Genomic DNA, 24,714 nt, shown 5'->3' with positions numbered 1-24,714 from the left:
CTTTTACTATGGCTTCTGCTAACAGAACTGGGAAACGTCTCCAAATCTCACAACTTCTTCGTTAAATATCCAGCCATATGGGTGCAAAGAGCGTTGAGCGAAGCTTTTATGACTAACAAATTTTAGTGGCGGCGTTGTACGCGAAATACCCGACGCCGGTGAGCGTAGAGAAATGCGGCCGTCGAAGATGCGCCAGTCACATTTGTATTTGTAAGCGTCGTTTTCCTGTACATGAGGCTCTTTCGATTGTGGGTTGGACGGTGATGATCTGTTTTAGGGGCGAAGCTCCTTAAGGCAGCACCCGTTCGTCCCTCGTAGTCGTAGTCGTAGTCCGTAACCAGTCTTACGCTTTGACCTCCAAGGTGGTGCCGGTGGGAGATTTTTCCTGTGCGTTGTTGAACAATAAAAAATTCGCAGCGGTAGCTAAAAGCCGACTTCTTCTGTCTCTCATTCCCCATTAGCAGCCATTGGCATGTTCCAGTAGGAAACGTTAGTAGAAGTAGAAGTGTAAGTGTTAGCTAAAAGCCGACTTCTTCTGTCTCTCATTCCCATTAGCAGCCATTGTTTACCTCCAAGGTAGTGCCTGGTGAGATTTCTCCTGTGCGTGATTAAACAATAAAAATTTTGTTCAAAACGCCGTTGATTGATGAAATAAACCAACGAAAGACGCCAGATGTTTTGTAAAAGCAAAACGGAAGAACGCCAGATGTTTCTAAAGCAAAAGGAAAAGACGCCAGATGTTTTCTAAAGCAATGGTTTTCTAAACAATGAAAATTCACAGCGTACATGTAAAATTAAAGTGAGCTGCAAGTCGTCATAACTCATCGAACCTTTAGTATAAACGCGCCCTATCTCACGTCGGTGATGATGTACTGGGCAGAATTCACGGAAGATCCACGGTTTACCGATTAACCTCCGCAGCTTTGCCCACTCATCATCATTCACTCCGTGGATATGCTGTGATTTTTTCAGGCAATCCGATGTTTTGCTGAGGTCACTTGTCATATCACGTCGGCACATTTCATTGGTACCTGATTATGAACGCATGACCGTTGTTGGTGTCTGTAGCAAGTGATGTGTTGCGCTGCTAAGCAAGTGGGTCAAGGTCCGGTCTCCGGCATGGAGGAAGGAAACAGTTACGAAGGCACATAGCTCAACGCGAAAGAAAGAAAAAGAAAGGAAGAAAGGAAGAAGTAAAAAAATAACAGTAATATATCAGGGGCGGACACGTCAAGCCAGACAGTTAACATTCTACAAGAAAAGCTGGGCCCAAAGAGCACCGACCACGAGAACAACGCCATTACCCTACCATTGTTATTGTTGCCCTTGCAATTCTTTAGAGATCTGCAAAAATTAGTGCTAATGAATGTTCGTAATACTGGTAATATAAATCAAGCGCGGACATTTCGACGGATGAGAAACATGGGGACATACTTTGATGTTCAATTACAAGGTTTCTGGGAAACGTTGAAGGCTCGATGGTGCCGCCATATCCACTTGTGCTCGAGATGGCGACTGAGTAGTGAGTCGCAATGTGTCGTCGTCTGCGTTTTCTGCTCACATTTATTAAGGCGAAAACCTTTAATGTCTCACACGCGCAGTCCGTCGTCCGTCCGTGCGTCTGTGCCCTGGAAGGGTGCCAGCTATGGCCTCTCTTCCTCACTCTCTCACAGCAATCACGTGACGGCACAGCGGCGCATAGAAACAGTTGCGCGTTGCTCCTTCCAACGCGCGTTGCGCTATTGTTGCGCAACGCGGCGGCGTCCGTCGGTCGGGTCCGTCCGTGCCCCCTCACCCTCTCTCAGCAATCACGTTATGGCACAGCCGCGCCCGCGGCAATGCTCCTTCATCAGACGTCTCGTTGGAGCAGTCGAGATAGTGGGATGACTTCCAAATGGCCCGGTGATGACTCCACGGCAAGTGGTTCGGAGAAGCGCCCCACGAATGTGCATTACCCCGATACCATGGCATAGTAAGTCGAATGGCCACAAGCTTTCGCTGAACATACTTCGAATTTACAAAGTGTCCTTCCATTTTTGCAACTTCACGTCAGCTCACTTTCAATAATTGCGATGAAAACAGGATACCACCTTCAAGGCTAGCGCGCGTTTCGGGGGCTGGTAACGCTTGCGGCTGTAAAACGGCAGCAATGGCGGGGCCCTTGTGGCCGGATATTCTAATGCGTGGGTCCTATGGGGCACTTTCGCACTACATTCTGCACTAATTCTATGCGCCAAGCTTCACTTCCCTCCATTTACCCTATAGGCGATGCGCAAAGCGCCGACGACGCCATCTGCCGCCACGCCTCGGAAGCGCTCGCGGGGCCCGGCGAGCAGTGTTCCTGCGAGCGTCTATACGCGAGTGCACGGATGTATGTGTTTTTCATCGTGATTTAACGATTCTGGCGGGCCTCAGCGATGTCGAAAAATAACTGCTGCGTTGTCGGCTGCTCAAACACACACAAAAAATGGCCAGGAACGCACATCTACAGGTTTCCGGTGCTATTTCATGAGCGAAAGCGACGGCGGCGGTGGATTGCGGCTGTACGACGTAGAAGCTAAGCAATCGTGCTTTGTTTACGGCAGTGTTAGAGTGATTACCGTGTTTTTATTTCTTCTTTTTTGTCGCTACGTTTTCAGCGAACGCTACTACGTTTACACTTGGTCGCCTCGCCTGCATTGTAGACACTACAATTCACATTAGGTTGTTATCACTGATAAGACGCGATACCTTGGCTCTCTTGAAAAACGAATGGCGCGAAGCGCAATGCGAGAGAATGTAGGGCAGGTGACGGCTGCTTTAAAAAAGCGCCGTGGAATCACACGTGTGCTGTACGAAATCTGCTGCATTCTACCTATTGATGGCACTGGAATGCGATCATCGGTGCAGAATGTTCGCTGTGCGCTTCTGCACCGATGACGACAAGCTTATCGTTTATTATTGCGATAGCAATTATATGGACAGTCTCGGCTGGAAAATGTCCGCCCCCGTCGCCGTCATGCACCGTATATGTATAAGTATGTATATATATAAAAGCCCCAAAGAAAAATAATTCAGAAAAATGCTTCCGAAGCGCGGAATAGAACCAGGGACCTCTTGCTCCGCAGCGAGTGGCGCTAGCCTCTACGCCACGGAACGCAGGTCCTCCGCATAGCTAACGGCGAGCGTTATATACACACCCTTTGCCGCTGGACGGACTCAGAGATGGCCGACGCTCATAAGCGTTTCTTCATTATCAGCGAGATGGCGCTAGGAGCGCGACGAGCGCATTTAAAATTCGTCGGCGAGCTCGCTCGCTTCTTCTTATATTTGCGCAAGGAGAACCTTGGCCTTCCGCTGTCTGCTCGCGCGGTTTTCTCGTGGTGAGGGCAAGAGGGATGTTTCAAGCTTTAACCGTGATGTCCGCGCTCATGTTACGGAGCGCCGCTAAACGACGCCGCTAAACGAACAAACAGAAGATGAGCGCGAACTATCAAGTGTCACAGCTCGACACTTGAAGCACGCTAGTTTCCTTCGCTGCTTCGGCCGCCTTTGTAACAGGAGCGCTGTTCAAACTGAGAGTATCCATTGGCGAGCCTCACTTCGTATAGCATTAGTTTCTTGCTATCGCATTCATTGCTTCGCCCTTGCGGCGAAACTGTGATTTTTTTTCACAAGTTTATCGTGCTGGTTTCAGTTTTACCAACGCTGACCCTTCACGTGGCCGACCCTGTGAAATCTATACGCCGGTGCGACAGCGCTCCCTCAAAATCTACTATATCAGCACATGGCACGTAAACGGAGTTACTGCGTCGAGAAAAAACATTGGTTCACGCGTCAACGCATGCAGGCGTTAGTGATCGGGACGTTATAAAGAAAGCGGTGTACTTACGATGAGCTCCACTTCGTAGAAAAAACCTTGTTGTCGATTGTCTGTGACAAACACTTGTCGCGTATGGGGACATTGTCGTCCCACACAGCTGTGACATCGGACACATGTCCACTATTACAAAGTGCGGCTCCTTTGCGCACACTGTTGCCGCAAAAGTAATTATCTGGGACGCGCACAACCGGCGAATCGCACGAGCGCAAATGAGGCGTCTGCTACGCGACCCGCGAGCGGTTCCAACCGCCGCCGCTGCGCGGCTTTCAGTGGCGCCCCTATAGGCGCTGCGCATCGCGGATAGGGTAAAAGCTCATGTAATTTTCCTTCGTCTCACACGTTCCCTCTAGGCTTCTATTTCGAATAGCCCCAAATAAGGTCGTATTATTTGGGCCCTGGACAGTGGTATTGGCTCCGATAGCAAGCTGAGGCCCTCAGAGACAACAAATGCGTGAATGTCTGCAGTATGACATTTTCTTTGATTCAGCTAAACCTTACGGCCGTTTCTTTTGGCCAACTGCCCACATTCAGTAACAGCCGCGTGCGCGAGCGGGCAGCATTTGTAGTGGTAGTTCTGGCCTTGTAAGCGGCGTCCGCCCCAAACAATCTAGAATGTTAAGTAAGGTTTCCTGATTCTTGCGGAAAATACCGTCGTTGTTTGTCATATTCTAGCGGGCTTTCAAATTAAGCCCATAATCTCAGAAAAAAGCAATCGAAGAAACTTGCGCCACTGTTACTGCTGAAATAGAAGACCAGCTTTTTGACGCCCCGGGTAATTCGGCTCCATTGGCGGTAGTGCGTGGTACGGTGTTCATGTTCCAGCGCGAACTGGGACAGCTTACTGCTCTCCTCGGGTTATCCACGCAGTTCTCCAAGCCGGCAACCTCATAAAATAAAGAGGAAAACGCTTAACAAAGCTACTATACTGAATTCTGCAGCGTAGCAAGGCGGCTTGCCGCGGACCCGTAATCGACGACGAAATATTTTAAACGAAATAACATAAGGTTGCTAATATGCGCATATTCTATTTTAGCCTCTAGCGTACAACAAAAGATAAGGGCAGAGTGAAATGCCTATGAAGAAAGCGGCCATCTTTGTCGGTTGTCACTCTGTCCTTGTATTGTGTTGTGCGTTGTGCGTAAACGCACTAAACAGTTTAGTGTTTCTTCTATACCTGGTCATAACTTTGTACTGTCGCCCAGCAACTCATCGCTGCCTAAGCCCACAATTTTTCACTAAGCTGCTGCAAGCAGTCCTCGAAAGTAGACCTTTCTAGATTACGTAGCATCAGCGAAAACATATTAGCCATTTCTTTATGGTGAAGATTTCTTGCATTGTGGGAAATCTTGTCCCTTGAAGAATTTTCGTTTTGTTTTCCTGCTTGTAGTTATGTGTTATCGATATCGCGTTTTCCTGCCCTTGAACAACGATGGCGCCGACGGGTTGCAGCTAAGCCGTACCCAGGAATTTTTTTCGGGAGGTGTATGTCTGTAGAATGGCTAACTTTGGCAACTGATGGTCGCTGTGAAGTGGTGCAAGCATTTTAGTGTCACCCGAAAGGTTAAAGCATTAAAAAATTTCGGGGGGTGTCAGAACCTCTTAAACGCCCCCCCCCCCTTTATTCTCGGCCCTGGTTGCAGCAGGCATGCATCGAGGCTTGCAGGCGAGCATGAGCGATTGTTCTTGAGTTCATGTATTCAAGGAAAGGACGAAACGAATACTTGAGTGCGTTCCGAAACATTTCGTTCTCCGAATACGTACTCGAGGAAAGGATTTGTAATCTACGCAAGTGAGACTACCTGCGCAAATGGATCTCTCTCATCGCGATAACAATATCGGCGACGGCGCCCTGGCCGTCTTCAGCAAGGCCAACCCCTTGAAAGCAAAACTGCAACCACAAACAGTACGTGACAGCATGAACGCATTTTATCAATTGCAATAAATAAATGGTTGTGCGGTTAATTATTATCTCTAATACAAACAGATCAAATATCGCGTAGTGTAACGCCAGACAGATTAGCGTTTCAGCGAGAGGAGTTATTATGTGATAGATTTGATATTACAATTACCAATGCGATGCTTCGCTTATGGAACGCCTCCTGTATTTATGCAAATTATGGGAGGCGTTGGTCCGTCACATCACGTGCGTTCATGTCGTTTGACTAGCAACGTGTTTGTCAATGTGCAAGAATAGCGTTCTTGACCCTCACAGATGTGGAGCGTGTTTTAGGGGCGAAGCTCTAAAGGGTGTGGGTCGTTCCCTCCTCTGTAGTAGTAGTAGTATGTATGTAGCCAGCTCTACTTTAATGAATTGCTCAATAGATGGCGTTTCATGTATTTCTTAGAGCTCCAGTTTAATTAAAAAATTGCTGAGTAGATGGCTTTTTATGTATTCCTTAGAGTTCATGTTTAAAGATGACAGATGGCGCTTGTATAATGCGAATGCCGCATGTCATTGGATGCCTGCGATCATAAAAGGCGCTCGCTCTTGGTGCGCTTTCTCTTTCGCTCGGAGTCGCCGGATGGAGGCAGGCAAGGCGCTCGCTCTTGGCGCGCTTCATCTTTCGCTCGGAGTCGCCGGATGTAGGCATACAAGGCGCTTGCTCTTGGCGCGCTTTCTCTTTCGCTCGGGAGCGGACACTTTCCCTGCATTTCACCGATCAGAAAACGGTGATAATGAAGGGACCACGTAAACCAACAGTGCAATAAAAGTTTGATGTTTAATATATACACGGTTTTTCACACTCTTTATATGATGTACTGGGCGAATTTCAAGGAAGAGTTTCATGGTTTACCGATGATTGCCTCCGGAACTTCGGCCCACTCATCATCATTCAACCCGTGGATATGCTGTGATTTTAAATGCGAAGCATTTCTTAGCCAACCTCAGACACTTTGGGCGTTTCTATCTATCTATCTATCTATCTATCTATCTATCTATCTATCTATCTATCTATCTATCTATCTATCTATCTATCTAGCCGCCTACGTGTGGGCGCTCTCCTGGTCGTCTCCATAACTTGTAATATACCAAAATTGGCACAGAAGAGGATCAGTGTATGACGAACACGATTCACTGGTGATGACATGAATAACGCAATACACCTGTCGCGTACGTCAAGAAACCCTTTCCCTCAGTCACGTGTGGCACATACCCGAATACAGGAGTTCATGTTATGCGGGTATGTGCCACAGGTGATAACTGAGTCTCAATCAACGCATTAACCGCGAACATACACATTGACACGGAAGGAAAGTGATAATAATAGTAATTGTTGGCGTTTTATGCCCCAAGACCACGATATGATTATGAGAGACGTCATAGTGAAGGGCTCCGGAAATTTGAACCATCTGGTATTCCTTAACCTGCACTGACATCGTATAGTACATGGGCCTCTAGCATTTAGCCTCCATCGAAATGCGACCGCCGTGGCCGGGATCGAACCCGCGACCTTCGGGGCAGCAGCCGAGCCCCGTAACCACTACACCACAGCAGCCGACGCAAGGAAAGTTATGGAGCTGAAGACAGAACACCCCTGGCAGACGCTGGGCGACCATCCTCTCGTCCACGTGGTCCACAACGTCGACAACGTGGATTACGCAGAAACCAGGGTCAATGCTTCCTACAATAACTCTGCCGAGAGGACGATGTCCCTCATGACTGCCGGTGACTTCAGCATTGATTTATGAAAACCCAAGAACGCCTGTTTCCTAGACGGCATGAAAGCTGGCTTGGATGTGGTCGGGGCATCACAAGACCTCGGTGCCACGTGCAGGAGAGAAGGCATCACAGATCATTTCTTCGTAAAAGCTACCTGCGGTTTCCACCAGCTCTACTATACCTCGCACTTCACTACACTTAGATCGTTCGTAGCAGCGATCACGAATGGATCCGATAAGAAGTCCTGTCCTGCTGCTGGTGCTCACTGATCACGGTGATGGTGACCTTATTCAAGAACTGCCAAGAACCCCTTCCACACATGCACACGGGTTCGTGAAACGTGCGTACGTTCTCCGTCATAACGAATAAGTATAAGCATAACAGTTGTAACGCAACTCAACAACTGCAACTGTGACTGTAATGTACGTGCAGTGCGCCTGCGCTTGTCACTCGGCTGTGCATACACCTAGGAAAAATTTTCTGAATAAAGCTTAGTTGCGAGTAGTGCCTGTCCTGTGCATCAGTCTTCCTTCATTACGCTATTCGAATTCGCGCTATCCAGTATTGAAGAAATTGAGCACTACACATCAGCTTACTGCGTTTGGTGTTGGTAACACCTATGTTGTTGTTGGCATCGTTAAGCGACTATAAACAACTGGTTGTATAATGCATGTACGACTCTTCAAACTATGTGTGTGTATATATCATTTGCACATTTCTCTAGCGTCATTCCGTAACGTTTCGCTCAATAATAAAACTGCGACACAGTCACCTACCTGCGCATGCTTCGCATAACATCGATTCCCACGGTACGTGTGATTTGCCGAATTTTTTTTCTGCCGTGTATGTAGAGAATGTTGTATCCTCTTTGAAAACGGCTCGTTGCTAGTTCATGTGCTCGCAAAAAATGTATGAGCGACCGCAAGTAGCGCAAGTAGCGCTTCCACTTTCTGAAGCGTCCGACCCGCGTCTCGCGCCGCTAGTTTTCTTTTCCGACACTGTGCATGCGACTGAATTTTGTTGCGATAGATTCATTTCGAAGTAATCCATTTGTGCTCTTACAAATGAAATTACTTAGGATAATACGCCGGCTGCTTTTTTTCATTTCCTTGGCATGCAGCGTTAAAGAGCCTGTTTACCGCTCAAAACGAAAAAAAATGTATCGTGGTGAAAATCGCAAGACTATTTGCCACATCGGCAGAAGCGAGCATGCCCTTGTCCCATAAACAAAGTACTATAATGTGGGTGTGAAGGTTTTAAAGAAATGACCTCTTACCTGAACCAACAGCGAGAGATTTGGGTCAACGTATCGGTAGAGGTAAAACAGCCAGGCAGATGGACCTGTTTTTCTTGAAAGCAAATACCTGAAACTTAAAACTGTTTGATACAATGTTCGTACATTGTGAAAGTTAGTATTGATATGTCTTATTGCGATAGCGAATATATAGACACTCTCAACGGGTTTTTGGCCGTCGCCGTTATGTCCCTTATAAAGTCTAAACAGGCAACATCCCCCGCGCATTTTATGGTCCACCATTTGTAAAAGCGCGCGAGCGGCAGCGACGCAAGCGGCTGAAGCAGAGAACAAAGAGCCTGCCGATCTCCGACTCTCGGAGGGCACATGCGACGCGACCCAACTCTGGAGGCCTGGCGTGAGAACAGAGAGGAAACGCCCCGCCCGTCTTGAAAGAGCACGAAATGACGCGAGGGGGAGGGGGGTTCGCTCAACTCGAGCAACTTTGAACTTTGATGCTATATGTCGCGGTCGCGATCTCTGGTGCACGCGCTATGTCGGCAGCCATCAGCTCGGCACGTATACCCTTCTACGGGCTGCGCCCTCCACGCGAAGAGACTGTGCGGAAAGGGCATCTCTCCCTGAAGAGGCCGTACTCTCATACACCAGCGTTTTGCAGATTTACGCGAGATGAGATGCAAAAGAGTTAGCTGCCAGCCTCACGAAGTGAGGCTGGCAGCTAACTCATTACAGTTCCTTGCCATCGCATTCATTCCTTCGCCCTTGCGGTGAAGCTGTGACTTTTATTGTGATAGCAATTATATGGGCAGTCTTCGATGGGTTTTGTCGTCGCCATCGCCGCCGTCGTGCACCGTATGTGTATATATATATATATATATATATATATATATATATATATATATATATATATATATATATATATATATATATACATATATACAAAAGTCCCAAAGCAAATACTTCAGAAAAATGCTTCCGAAGCGCGGAATCGAACCAGCGACCTCGCGCTCTGCAGCGCGTGCCCCCAACCACTACGCCACAAAACGCACATTCTTCAAGTAGTTAAGGGCGAGAGTTATATACACACCCTTTACCACTGGCAGTTCTCCGCGATGGAAGGCGCTTGTAAGTGTCTCTTCATTACCAGCGAGATGGCGCGAGGAGCGCAACGGGCGCACTTAAAAGTCGTCGACCATTTCGCCCGCTTCTTCTAATATTTGCGAAGGGAGAACCATGCCTCACTGTCTGCTCGCGCGGTTATCTCATGGTGAGGGGAGGAGGGATGTTTCGAGCTATCACCGTGATGTTCGCGCTGGTGTTACGGAGCGTACGAAAGAAAGAAGTGTTAATTTCAAGGGCTCGTTTTCTTTGTTATACACAATATTAATGAGAACTAACAGACAATAATGCTAAGGAAAGTATAGGGGATCTTTTTAGTAGTAAATATAAGGTAAATGTGACGAAAGAAAAGTGGACGAAAAGGGCAGGGACCGAACCTGCGACCTTCGAATAACGCGTCCGATGCTCTACCAACTGAGCTACCGCGGCAGCCATCCCCCCGTCCACTTTATAGGGTATATATGTACATTTAAACGTGGGAGCGTCAGTCAGCGCCGCCAGAGCGTACGAAAGTCACTCGAGCTCAAGGGACGTCGCTAAACGAACAAACAGAAGATGAGCGTGAACTATCAAGTGTCACAGCTCGACACTTGAAGCACGCTAGTTTCCTTCGCTGCTTCGGCTGCCTTTGCAACAGGAGCGCTGTTCAAACTGAGAGTATATATTGGCGAGCCTCACTTCGTATAGCATTACACTTTCTTACTATCGCATTCATTGCTTCGCCCTTGCGGCGAAACTATCACTTTTTAGGGGGCGAAGCTCCTTATAGCATCACCTGGTCGGTCGTCGCTCCGTCCGGCGTTCCCCCGCCGTCGCCTATCCCGTACTATTCAATAGATGGTGCTGTCCCATAGAGATGCATGCAAACGGCAGTTGGGTGCGCTTGCCGGATCGTGCTGCTTGGCGGACCATGGACGACGAGGAGCGCCGGGTGCGGAAGGCCGCTGCGTCTCGTGCTCGTCGGCAGGATGCCTAGATGCGAGCTGGAGAGGCTGCCGCCTGGCGCCTCGCTTGGCGGAAGCCAGGCACATCCCGAGACGGTGCGCCTCAAGGGCGCCGCTGCGAAACTGGCTCAACGAGAAGCGGATCCCGAGACCATGATTGCTTCAGAAGCTTCGCCCAAACTCTTCATCATTCACCCGTGGATATGCTGTAATTTTTTTCGAAACCTGCCGAAAAATCCTTCACAATGGACCCACATGCGGCATTGGGTGAAATTTCGATCAGACTCTGCTCCCCCCCCCGCCGCTCACCCCCCTCGTTCCCACTACCTTCACTGTCCCGGCCTTTGTGGGACTAAATTTCGCGGCTGCAACCCGCTAGCTTAGGTGCCTGTGCCGTTTGTGTTGTCAGGATTGTCGCGCCGCAGAGCATGTGACGCGTTGAAGATCGAGGAGACGGTGTCCGCTTCTAAAAACCACACGACAATTATATTGGGCGGCATGCAGATACGAACTTCAACTAGGCGATCGTTTCACGTGGTGGTGCTAGAGTCCGGGAGGTTGCTGGCTGGTAAAGTCCCGGTGGTGACATGGTCGCGGGCATGTAGCTGCTCGGCGTAGCGGAAATGGAGAGGCAGCAGGGTTCATGGAGAGCGTGAGCGACCCACAACTCGCTAGCCCGTAGCCGCCATTATCGGTAGCAGCCATTTTCGTCAGCGCCAGGCCAGGACCTTCTGACGCTCGGTGTCCTGAATGCGTAACGAAGCCCGGTAAACGGAACCTCAAGTGTACATGCGGGTTCCCCGACAGCAGCAGGCCGCGTACCAGGTCTTGCGAGGCGATGAACGTGAGGCCCTCGCTGTCCCGAAGACAGACACCCTGTGGGAGCGAACCCCGCGCGAAGGTGCGTGTTCGGCAGTCCTCCGACCCGTTGTCACCGCGTTCTAGAACTCTCTCGCTTGTGCGAGCCCTCTTTCTGTTTTCTTTCTTCTCCAGCACAGGCTCCTTCGTTTTCCTCTTCTTTCAGCGATCGGCCGCTCCGTCGTCTGCTCTCGTTAGCTCGAATTTAGGGCCCCACACCAGGCCAGATAGCAAGCTTTAGCTAGAGGCTGGAAGTTGTGTGCCGAGTGAAGAGCATTAGGCCGCAAGAAATTTTCAAATCGCTTCATTACGAGCTGAGAAAAAACTCCAGGCCTGCGCTGAAACCGCAGCACAGTCACAGCGAAAGCTGGAAGAGCGGCGTTTCTAGAGCCCGTTGTAAGCTCTCTTGGGACTACTAATACAAGTACACTAGCAAGGTGCCCACTACGCCATAATTCACAACTTTTGTGAAGCTGGGAAGCACCTACTAAGCCATTATTCGCCATTCTGCGGAGAAGCGAGGTACCAGCCTCACATCTGTCAGGCATTATGTGCACTTTGTTGACGCGACGACTGATGACGGTGAAGAATTATGGCTCATCCTTTTGTAATGGGTTGGACGCTTTAAACGGCCCACCAGTTATGTAATTTGCATTGGGTGACGCCCGGTCGCTATTTCCCTCTCCCGTCATGCTGTATAACATACGTTCACGTGGGACAGAGAGGGGGGAGGCGAAGAACTTTACTGAGATCCCGAGGAAATGGATCATGCGCTTATGGGCTTCCTTGGCAACCAATACAAGTGCAGTTGCGACGAACCCACTACGCTATAAATCATTGTAATTTTAGGGGCGAAGCTCCTTAAGGCGGCACCCGTTCGTCCCTCGTAGTCGTAGTCGTTGTGCGTAACCAGTCTTACGCTTTGACCTCCAAGGTGGTGCCGGTGGGAGATTTTTCCTGTGGGTTGTTGAACAATAAAAAATTCGCAGCGTTAGCTAAAAGCCGACTTCTTCTGTCTCTCATTCCCATTAGCAGCCATTCTTTACCTCCAAGGTAGTGCCTGGTGAGATTTCTCCTGTGCGTGATTAAACAATAAAAATTTTGCTCAAAACGCCGTTGATTGATGAAATAAACCAACGAAAGACGCCAGATGTTTTGCAAAAGCAAAATGAAGGAACGCCAGATGTTTGTAAAGCAAAACGAAAAGATGCCAGCTGCTTAACGAAAGACGCCAGATGTTTTCTTAAGCAATGTTTTTCTGAACAATGAAAATTCACAGCGTACATGTAAAATTAAAGTGAGCTGCAAGTCGTCGTAACTCATCGAACCTTTAGTATAAACGCGCCCGATCTCACGTCGGTGATGATGTACTGGGCAGAATTCACGGAAGATTCACGGTTTACCGATGAACCTCCGCAGCTTCGCCCACTCATCATCATTCACTCCGTGGATATGCTGTGATTTTTTGAGAAGTATGAAAGCAGGCATTATGCCATTTTTCGTCAATTTACGGAGAGCCGTGGTGCCTGCTAAATGCATGTAAGGCTGCGCACTTTGTTGATGATGTGCCTGATGACGATGAAGAATTATGGCGGATCCCTTTATTATGGGTTGGAAGCATTCAACAACCTTCTCGTTGCGCAATTCGCATTGTTTGACACCTGGTTACAGAATTCGCGTTATGCGACGCTTGGTACTTATTTTACTCTTCTACCACGCTATATTGCACATGTTAATGTGCTTCCTTCCCGACATGAAGCATGTATAGGACCTTTTTGCAAAGCAGTTTCAAGCACCGGCATGGCTCAGAGGTTGAATACTGGGCTCCACGCAGAGGACCCACGTTCGAACGTTCCATCGTGGAATTTTTTTTTCTTATTTCGTTTTTTTTTTCTTATTTCGAGCGATAGTGGTTACGGACACCGGCGGCGGCGGGCAACTATGGCGCCAAAAACGGCCGCTGCAACGATCTCATAACAGCTTTCGCTGTAAAAAGATGGCGGGTCCCTCCTTCATAAGAATCGATATAACACGAAAGTGAAACGTTTCGTCAGGGAATTAAGTGATTGGTTATAGTGCATTCGTATATGAAAGCTTGTACAATATCTGCTGTTGTCTTGCAGGCATAGCACCGCTGCATGTGGACGCACTCAAGTTGGCGCCTACTGCATATCTCCGTACCGACGACTAACGCCCATGATTATGATTGAACACTTGATTTATCATGATTTAACAGTTTTTTACATATACATGGATACCGCATATGTTGAATCCCGTGCAAAGGTGGCATCAACAAGCACATAAGAAACCCTGATACTCGATATGCACTCCTCCAAGGCGTCATAAAATGCCAAGAGAAACGCTTCGCGCGTCGTGATTTCGCTCTAGCCTGGCCGTAAATTCTCACAGGCCGCACGGGGAACGCGGTGCGACAGCCAGGAGAGCGTCGGAGAGCTATTTTTTGATTCGAATGGATGGGATAAGTGAGGCTTGGGCTAAAGCCGCCACCTCGCGGTGTGTTAAAGCGTTGATAAAATTGTACTTCAATTGGAAACGCGCCGAATGGGACGGGCGTAGCAATGGCACCATTTAGATGCGAAGTATCTTATGGCGGAGTTCAATCCGGTGGTTGTGGTGGTGTGCGGCTTGACCACCCTTACTGCGCATGCGCATACCCTCTCCCCTCCCCCTCTCCACTTTCCCTCTCCCCTCCCCCTCTCCACTCTTCCTCTGAAACGCGGGCCAGACATGCCAAAATTCTCCCCTGTGCAACGCCGCGATGAGCACGAGCGCATGCGCGTCCCCTCCCCCTCTCTCTCCTCTCCTACGCTGCCCCCCTCTCGCACGCCTGCCGACCGCGTTCCCCGCCCACCCTGTGAGAATTAACGGCCAGGCTAGAGAAGACAAGACGCGCGTAGCGTTCCTCTTCGCGTTCCACGACGCGAGGTCGGTAGCATGCCCAAAGAACGCCAGCGGAACGCGATCGTGCAAGTGCTCCGGCTTCGCATCGCCTGATGGTCCCATTTAGCGGGAAATGGTGTAATTTTTTTTTCCCGGGCCTGGTGGCAGACATGTCCCCACGCCATTATAAAGCGGGCGCTCATAGCATCCATCCATCCATCCAAGTGCACGGTGAGAGGAAGGCGTCAAAGATAAAAGACGCGTTCGGGTACCTTCCGCAATTTTTTGGCGGTAGTTCAGTGGGCTAAACGCCCGCAAGACATTGCCGCTGATCGATAGGTCATGGGTTCGACTCCTGTCAACGGAACATCTTATAATTTTTCTTTCTGTGCCATCTGATGGGGTTCATATTACTGACGTATTTCCATGACAGAAATACGCCATGAAAGTCTTGGTGAACCCGGGCATAAACACTTTCGTGTTACAATAATAATTTGCAGCGGCGCTAGACCATGATGCAAGGAGTCAGGCTTCAAACCCTTGCACTCGCCCCCTGTAGCCTTCGCTAACCAAATCCCTTCCCTGCCCTATTCACCTGACACCTACGCATGAACACTTCATGCTCATGCATGGTGACGTGCGCATGACGTGCCCGAGGCAGCGCGAGCACGTGGGCGGCGTTGTACGGCCGCTACCATTTTTTTATGTAGCTGTATAGCACACTACAGTAGCGGCCGTGGGCGTTGTGGCGTCGTTCTCTCTTGTGTACTGCCTAATTCTGCCGGACGGGCATGAAGGTTGCGACATTTGTACGGGCCCGAGACTAGCGGAATCGAGATACAGTGACGCATGGACATTTAGGTAGACGCGGGAAAGCAAATGATCCTAATGAGTGCTCGAACACGCCAGAATATTACTTTCGTTTCCAGGGCTGGCGTCTGCTCGATGCGCTAACCGCGGGGAACGAACGCATTCGAAACGGAGGCACATCAGCCCCACATCGCGCTGCAATTCACGGGAATAAATGAAAACGACGCACACATTCTCTTTGTGTGTCTCAATATTAAAGACGATAGTCTTTCTTGGGGAACTTAAACGCAGAAATTTTGGTCTGTCTTTCTGTCTGTCTGTCTTTCTGTTTGTCGGCACGTCCCTCGATTCAGCCACTCGGCTAAAGTTGAACCACTTGCCCAAGGGCCAGCCGTCTTGAACTGGTGCGGCTGTTCATACTTGTGAACGTTGTCGATCAAAAAGTAAATATCATGCATATCTGAGGTGCAACATCACTAGGTAAGTATTAGGTGGCGTGTTCCTTTAATAGAAAATGCATACATACGTAATTTTAAGGACCCTAGTTTCTTAAGCTGCGCTGAAAATGCATAAGAATGGAAGCTTGAGCGAGTTGGTATGCGTTCATCTTTGTTGAAACAGCGCTCACTAGACGACGACGAAGTAAAAGAAGGCACAGGACAGGCAGCGCCTGTCCTGTGCCTTCTTTTACTTCGTCGTCGTCTAGTGAGCGCTGTTTCAACAAAGCTGAAAATGCGACTGCGCTGACATTTGCCTTCCTCCGTGCCCTTCGCACGAGCTCATTGTTGTGTTTCGGTTTCGGTTCTGTATTGCACTGTACGAATGCCATGGATTGGTGTTGAAAAACTTTAGTTTTGAGAAGGCCAAGAAGGTGAAAATAAATATTTAAAAAATGAAAAAGCAGCGTTGTGGGCGGCCTTCGGCTGCCTGTTGTGGGCGCCGCTCTGGCGCTCCTGTTTTACCCAGGCGACGTGTAAATAAAAGAGTGTGTGGAGAGTACTCGTTGAGTGCGGACGTTTCTCTGCTTCAGCGCTTCGCGCCAAACCGCGTTTTCGGGCTGGCTGGCGTCCCCGCCGGTCGCGTTGGTCACCGCCGGTCTTCGCCTGCTGCTGCGCCGGGACTACCAGCACGCAACACAGCACTCATGTTTCCCGACGTATTGCCAGATGGCGTCTATATCTCACACAGCGCCTCTTCTATCGTCTTTACACGACATTTGCAGCGAAGCACGCAGATACGCGGCCAATTTTTCTCTCGTTTTATTCATCTATTCAAGCAACAAATTGTACAAACAACACATCTCGTGTCAAATAATTATCGCAGTGTCACGGGCTACTGTTGTCGACGTCATGTCGCAGCCGTGTACGTAGAGGACCGACGTCACAGCACTACCGTCTACGTAGGGCCATTGCATTGTGAACGTCATCCCCTCATTATCAGGGCGCGCGCCCGCGAGAAGAAGGGCAAGCAGCGTTCAGCTTGAAGTTTGACCCATTTACGCGGCGCGTGGCGTTGCAAATTTTGGCAGACGTGATCGCGAACGCCCAGTGTATGCACTGCACTGGTCAGCTCAGAATCGTGAAGCATGGTTTGGGGCCCTTTCACTTGCTTCTTCACAGTGACGTTGAGACCCCTGTTCTGGGTCAACTGCCCCAAGCCAGCAAGTGCCACGGGTGCCAACGTACAGCGTTTGTAGCGGTAGTCTCGGCATTGTAGTTGCGCATGCGCGAAACAATGAAGAAATTGAAATAAGGTTTCGCGTTTCATAACGAAAAGCGGCTCGTTCCTCGTGGTAGTCGAGAGGACTTTAAAATTTCACGCATATTCTGAGAAAAAACTTTGCCGACAAGCATGCGCGATAGTTAGTGCTGGAACAGAAGACCAGCCTTTCGTCGCTCCTATTCATTTGGCTCCGTAGACAAGAGCTTTGAGTTGCTGAACACCTGAAAACCAGGGCAGCTAACTGCTCTCCCAAAGTTGAGCTCGCAGTCAGAGAACACCTATACACTTATAGAAGTGACACTGTGCCTTTGACAGTGCAATGGAAGTAATGGTAGCTGTACCGTTATGAACTAAAGTAGCCGACCGAAAGATGCCGTTGTACAAGAGGAAACGGAAATGAGTTTTGTGCAGTATGGCTGCCGTTTCTCGTTTTTAGTTGCTGTGCAGTGCGCTCCGGTTGCCTGTGCAAGTTAAAAATAAATAAATGTGTATGCCACGTTTGATTCATTTACCGAGCCCTGCGAGTGTCGTATTGAATCTTCTGAACTGTCTTTCGTGTCTGCTCCGTGCGCCAACTGTGTGAAATGCTACAAAGGCGCCAGGAGACGCCAAAGCCTCAAGTGGCATTAACGCACACAACACCGGCGATGAGTAAGCCTAATAATGTTTTGTTACATATTCATAAATCATTAGGAAACAAAGTACACCACTGAGCGTTCACATAAGCAAACAACGTGGTTGCATCGTGAAGTATGGGCTTATAAAGTGCGAACGCACAAGCAAAAGACCTGAGCTACGAAACGTATGTATACGCTCGTGTACACAATAATAACTTCCCTATTTTCTCGTGCCAATTTTATGCAGCTTCTTTGGGACATCACCTGGGCGAAAGCTTTGCGGAGGGAATACGATAACTTGCAGCGCCCAACTCATTGGCTGCCTTCTCTCACCCTTTTGGCTTCACATTCTGAAACCACCCGCATCCTGATTTTCCTATCTACTGGCTTGTTGCTTGACAAGTTTAGCTTAGCAGGTGAAATGCCGCGCTGGTAAATGCGAGGACATATGGTGTGAATTCCCTCCACGATGGCTGCATTTGTTTTGTTTTGTCGTCTAGGTAAACTAGGTGACAAAGCAGATGCCGCCGCCGTGACGGGCATTTCAGGGGGGGGGGGGTGCGAAAACCGAAAACACGCGTACTTATGTTAAGGTGCACATTAAAGAACCCCAGGTTGTAAAAACTGACGCATGCGCTCGACTGCTGACCCGGAGGTCCCTGGATCGAATCCCGGCCGCGGCGGCTGCATTCTCGATGGAGGCGAAAATGTTTTGAGGCCGTTAAAGAACCCCAGGTGGTCGAAATGTCCGGAGGCCTCCACTACTGCGTCTCTCATAATCATATCGTGGTTTTGGGACGTTAAACCCCATATATTATTAATATTATTATTAGGGGCGAAGCTCCTTAAGGCGGCACCCGTTCGTCCCTCGTAGTCGTAGTCGTAGTGCGTAACCAGTCTTACGCTTTGACCTCCAAGGTGGTGCCGGTGGGAGATTTTTCCTGTGCGTTGTTGAACAATAAAAAATTCGCAGCGGTAGCTAAAAGCCGACTTCTTCTGTCTCTCATTCCCATTAACAGCCATTTTTTACCTCCAAGGTAGTGCCTGGTGAGATTTCTCCTGTGTGTGATTAAACAATAAAAATTTTGTTCAAAACGCCGTTGATTGATGAAATAAACCAACGAAAGACGCCAGATGTTTTGTAAAAGCAAAACGGAAGAACGCCAGATGTTTCTAAAGCAAAACGAAAAGACGCCAGCTGCTTAACGAAAGACGCCAGATGTTTTCTAAAGCAATGGTTTTCTAAACAATGAAAATCCACAGCGTATATGTAAAATTAAAGTGAGCTGCAAGTCGTCATAATTCATCGAACCTTTAGTATAAACGCGCCCGATCTCACGTCGGTGATGATGTACTGGGCAGAATTCACGGAAGATTCACGGTTTACCGATGAACCTCCGCAGCTTCGCCCACTCATCATCATTCACTCCGTGGATATGCTGTGATTTTTTATTATTATTATTATTATTATTATTATCATTATTAAAAACTGATGCGGTGTATACCCTGTGATGCGCCTCATAATCGCATCGTGATTTCAGCACGTAATTATCCAAAAACAATGAATGTATTAGATTAATATGGATGCAAAACAACTTAACTGGTGGAGCGAACCCAATAAATTCGCTCGGGATGAAACATTATCCTAACATCTAGTTTCTCTCTGCTGAGGCAATCGGCAAAGTTTTGTTCAAAGGAGGCAAGTAATGGCTCGGAGTAACAAAAATTTGTTGCAGCTTACCCCAGACATATGGGCCGGGAAAATTCCCACCTTTCTTGGTAAAGAGCCCACTTCACAGCACGGCAAGTGCCCAGAAACAAATAGGTACGGTCTAATCATTCTGTGGATTCCCGCTTTTTAAGTAACCACACGCTTAATACACAAGACAGATAAATTATAAACACTTCTTGGTCCCAACGATTGCACAAACAAGTCATGAGCTCCTTAGATTGCGTATCATTTTTTTGCAGAACAATGATAACGCAACCTTATATGAGCACACAAACAATAGTCTTGAACTGCTCAGTCAGTTTTTGCAGCTTTCTTTTTGCAGCAGACTTCCTAGTCTTTGCCTAGCTTAAGTCTATGTTTTCAAATTTCAAATACCAGAGAATCCTAATATGTACAAGCATTTGCAGAAACACTGTCAACAGTGAGCACTGCAAAATGGGCCGTCACCTCCACCATAATACGATGCTATTTCTCTGACACCTCTCTCAAGTGTGCTACAGAACCTATTTGGACAGATAATGCTTTTTCCAATTTTCTGACAAAATTGAAAGCTGCTTCTGTGGGCAATGTTAAATTACCTAGTCTTGTGCTGTATTTCCTCTGCTTTGAATATTATGTAGACTTAGTTTGGCGAAGACAAATCTTGGCTTTTGTCTTACAAGAGATCCCTGCTCTGTGAGCATCGGGCTTTTTTCAGAAATGCTTGTACTGGGTATCCTGACACCTAACAAACTGTTAGATTCAAGTGCACCTATTGGCACTTCGGTGCCTTCGGTGTCCGAAAGATATGACCTCAAGGTGTCGGCCACAGTAGGACTTTCTTGATCGAGTCTTAATTTCTTTAGCTCTGTCAGAAGAACAGCCTTATCTGCTTCGCAGTTGCTGCTATCTGAAAGCTTGAATAGCTTCCCGACTTTGGTATGCCCGAGAACGGCAGGGAGCTGAAATGTGTTTGGAAACTCATTACGGATGTGCTGCTGTGGAATGATCCCAAACAAGTTCTCGAAAGATCATGATTCAGACGACGAGGGAGCAAAAGCTTGAAGTTATAGGATTCCTGCAGATCTGCCCACAACATACAAATCGCTTTAATCGTCACCTGCCAGCCCAGAATGGTTCTTGGTTGCCCAAGGTGCTTCGAACTTTCAAGATTTATTCTATGCAATTCAAGGAAGCAATGCGCCCTGTTAGGTTTTGCCGCTCATAAGTCGATCGTGCAGAAGGGACGGCGCGGCACTGTACGTTGTAGAAAGCTTCTTTCTCTGCTCTCTCTCTGCCTGGCGTCATTGGCTGTGCAATTATCAATGGAAAGCAAACGGCTTCCTTTGAGCAGCTTGTCTACCCCGATGGCCCGTAGGAGTTGCGGTTAAGCGACGTTCTCTTCTCAGAGGCCGGCTTGGAGGAGAGCGGCCCGAATGCGTGGGAAGATGAGGCGGGCAAACAGCTCCTGCCCTCCGCCGTAGTTCGAGGGGTCACTTTAACGACCGACGTGTGCTTTCGCAACAATGCAAGGTCCGAATGCGTGGGAGGCAGAGACACGCAAGCGCCTTCTCTTTCCTGGAACCGTTTAACGACTGGCCCCGTGGGTTCAGCTCGATGAGTGTGGGAAAATGGCCTGAATGCACCAGGCCTACAATACCGAGGGATTTCGACCGTGAGAATCCCTGAAAGCGTGGGATAAGGAGAGGGAGAGCCATGATGGGAAAGAGTGCCAAAACGCCTGTCTACACTGTAAAGACAGTGCTGTCGAGATTAGGGACAGCCCAGTAGGGAGTGGCTTAATCTGAGGATAAACGGATTGGATAAGGGAATGTTGAGGCGAACCACCAGTGGCCACCTCCCCTTTTCTTTGTTTACCGCAAGGTACTTAAGACTGGACGGAATTCATTTCCCTTCAGTCTAGGCTGTAATCACTTAACTTATCGATCAGTAACATTCCGTACGATGCAACTTTTGTCTGGGCCGTAACCACTCGGTGGTCGAACAGTGAGACTCAGTTCTTCGTATGTAGTAACAGTGTTCTAGGCTCTAACTTAAGGAAGTTAAGTAGAAGAGTAAGATGCTGTTGATGTCTATGTTATCATCAGTGTGCTTCGGCAAGATGTACATATGACTGTAAATATTTCGCTGCAATATACCTTCAAGTTTTTATTACCTCCAACCTGCTTCCTGCTTCATCGACGTTGATCATCTCCTTGACGGGACTTCAATCCACATCAAGGATAAAACGAGCAAGGAAAAACATAACTCGCCCTGTAGAAGTACTAATTGCGTACCTCATTTCTCTCTAAGTTATCTTCACACAAGAACTGTTCAACGAATCAAACAACTGACCCACTTTCTCAACAAACTCATCCGTGCTTGTGGCTTCTGGTGGTAGAACATTAAATGCTCTGAATGCTTATATCCCTAGATAGACACTTTTGCTGAGCACATGAGAGGCCCACTTTACTTTCATATTACCAAATGCACTTTATTAGATGTGCCTGTCAGTGAGCTTGGGTAGGTATTTTAGTTTCAGGTGACGTGTTGATTCATACAAAGTCCTAATGTGCCCTAGGAAGCAACCATATCACCAATAGAAAGATCATGCTTCCTCAGATTATTCCTCGCACATTTCAACAGATGGGGGACGTCAAAAATGATGTAAATCTTCTCTGTATCAGTAATAAAGAAACGCCTGTCAGGGCTCACAGCCAGTGTCCTTGCAATAACACAATTTCTGCTACCCTGGTCACAAACCAATGCTTTGACGAAGAGGCCACATGCCTTCAGCTCAATGAATAGACTTTTCAATAACATTAAAAGGGGCCCGGAGCGAATCGTGCCCTCTTCTGTGAAAGAAGCTACTGGCTGTATCTTCGCTCTTCGAGAGACCAGCACAGGAGCTCCAGTGTTCGCTATGCGATTTGTTCTTTCTCTGGCACTATCAACATAACCATGTACTCGTATGGCGTCTTCTTTAGAGTCATACTGCAGATTTCTTTTATAACTAAATTTCGTCAAAAATCAGGCAGCAAGCTCTGTCCTGAATTTCCCAATTTCTCGACTTTTCTTTCAATACCTCAAGAATTTCAGGCAGAACTCCCGCCTTTATATTTACGGCCGACAGCCACGTTTCTAAGGACTATACTGTGGGAATGCTTAGTACATCTGATAGATATTTATATGCCTTAGGGCTCGTAAAGTAAAGACTGAGGGCAAACTGTCTAAATTGCATCGGCCATCGTCTCCCATGTTTTCACAATGGCTCTAGATGCATTTGCACTTTTAGAATTTCCAAAAATGTCCTTGTTTAAGTAGCTGCCTGCTTCAAGAAGCTGCGTACGAAATGCAATAGGTCTATTGGGCTTTTTAAGTCTTGCAACAATTTAACGGAGGCGGGAGTTCTCGTCGCGGTAGCGCTGAAGCCCCTTCATAGAACGTGGAGTGAGCACCTGCCGGGTCCTGGTCCAGGCTCTAGGGGTTCCTGGAAAATCAAAAAGCCACACCATTGATGTTAAGTCTAAGCAAGCGGCTTTAAAACTTACGCTTTTGTAAAATGGTTTGATAAGTTTGGTACACTAGACACACGTACATTTGTATTTTAATGCAACGTATTATTACCTGGAAATTTGTGTGCATCCTTTACAAAATTCGCAAGCTATGCCCAAATGCAAATACCAGGTCAGGCTAGTATAAAGGGCTAATTTGGTGTTTTTGCATGTCATTACAAGGAAATAAACACAGACAAAATGTATTTTTGTCACACAGCCACGTATATGGCTGGCCGAAAGTAGGCACACACCCAGTGGCAGATAGTAAAACAAAAAAACAAAAGTGCATTTATTTAATGAAATCATCCATTTAATGTACTAAGGTGTATTACCCATTTGTAGTGCCGATATTTATGTACTGAGGGTGTATGCGGAAATATTTCATTTTCGTTTTGTAGAACGTAGGCACACTTACTGGAATTACTATGTAATCTGCCACACTGAAATTCTTGCTTTATTAACAGGAAGAAAACCTACTCTGTGTAGTTGGTGCTGTTGGCAATGGCTCTTGTGCCCCCAGGGATGCTTGCTCTTGTGTTGGTGTTGTCATATGGAGGGGCACTGGAAAAGAATGTTGTATATCACTATACAATTTTAGGCAGGGACAGTGGCACTGTGTTTTATTTTTGGAAAGCCCCAACTTACTGGTCTCACGCCTTGATGCTGACAGCTCTGGAGAGAAGTCGGGGAAATCTTGGTATTCTGAAAGTAGACATCATTACATTAATTCTATATCCGCTTCAGAAAAATCACATCACATGAAATACACACTTTCAAACAAGTAAACAATGATACTTGCCATCCATGGAAGCAGCGAAAGGGAGCCTCGACACTTGTAACATATGTAACTTTATTCACAAAACCACGGCCGTTACAGGGTGGACGGCACAAAATACTCATCAGGTAAGATCTCTTAGATCATTTAGATTTTATAGTAATTATGACACCAAGTAAAAAAGTTAAGAGTTTCTGAACAGTCTCGACGGTCCCAATACACACACACACACCCCTGCATTCTGGCGAGATGGGTCTCAGATCTCAGTATCGGTGGATGTGTATGAGACCCCATTAACTCTAAGCCCCCTTGAATTGAAGCACTGCTGATAACAATCTAAATGTTTAACACAATCTAATCATTCATGCATAACCTCAAAGAATTTAAACCTAATGCAATTACCTTTAAGTTCAATATTCACCGCTGTTTGCTCTCCTAGCAGATATAAAATTTCCTTAAAAACTTGTGCTCGCTTATTAGAAGAAACGCTCCTCGCATAACCACTTGAAAGTGCCTAGGCTCCCTATTGCAAATCACGCGCAATAGACAATTCCTTTAGTACAGTACACAAAAATCAGAAACCAGTCGTGTCGCGTGTGCAAATTACACGGCAGTGCAAAGCTGACACAGAACAATATGTGGTTTATGTATTCGTCCTTACAGCATTATATTAGTGAATGTAAAAACTGCATCAAAGAAACGATGACGGACCATTGAACAAGAGCATAACTGACGCGCCGGTTTATCTGTTTACGGTGCGGTATCAACAGATCGACTCCATGAAAGCGTCAAACGTACCCCTCGATCTCGATCGTTGAGGCATTCTTAAATTTGCCGGTAAACTGAGTGAGCTACTATTGCTGTAAAGATTAAACGGCGTCTGCGAAATGAAGCGAAAGGTGCTTCCGCATGTATGTTGCCG

The 24,714-nt window shown here is 47.6% G+C and overlaps 1 protein-coding gene across 1 annotated transcript in view; it reads left to right on the top strand.

Annotated features, from left to right (window-relative positions):
• The first annotated feature begins 11,630 nt into the window (after window positions 1-11,630).
• LOC125759958 (uncharacterized) overlaps window positions 11,631-24,714 on the top strand; it is a 30,765-nt gene continuing 17,681 nt past the window's right edge. Inside the window, exons 1-2 of the mRNA XM_049419500.1 lie at window positions 11,631-11,742; window positions 17,030-17,091. Of these exons, the coding sequence (XP_049275457.1) occupies window positions 11,631-11,742; window positions 17,030-17,091 (174 nt within the window). The remainder of the gene's footprint in view (window positions 11,743-17,029; window positions 17,092-24,714) is intronic.

This window comes from Rhipicephalus sanguineus, chromosome 9 (genome assembly GCF_013339695.2).
Source record: "Rhipicephalus sanguineus isolate Rsan-2018 chromosome 9, BIME_Rsan_1.4, whole genome shotgun sequence".
Lineage (NCBI taxonomy): Eukaryota > Metazoa > Arthropoda > Arachnida > Ixodida > Ixodidae > Rhipicephalus > Rhipicephalus sanguineus.
Note: the sequence above shows the minus strand (reverse complement) of the source record. Positions and strands in the feature narration are given on the sequence as shown.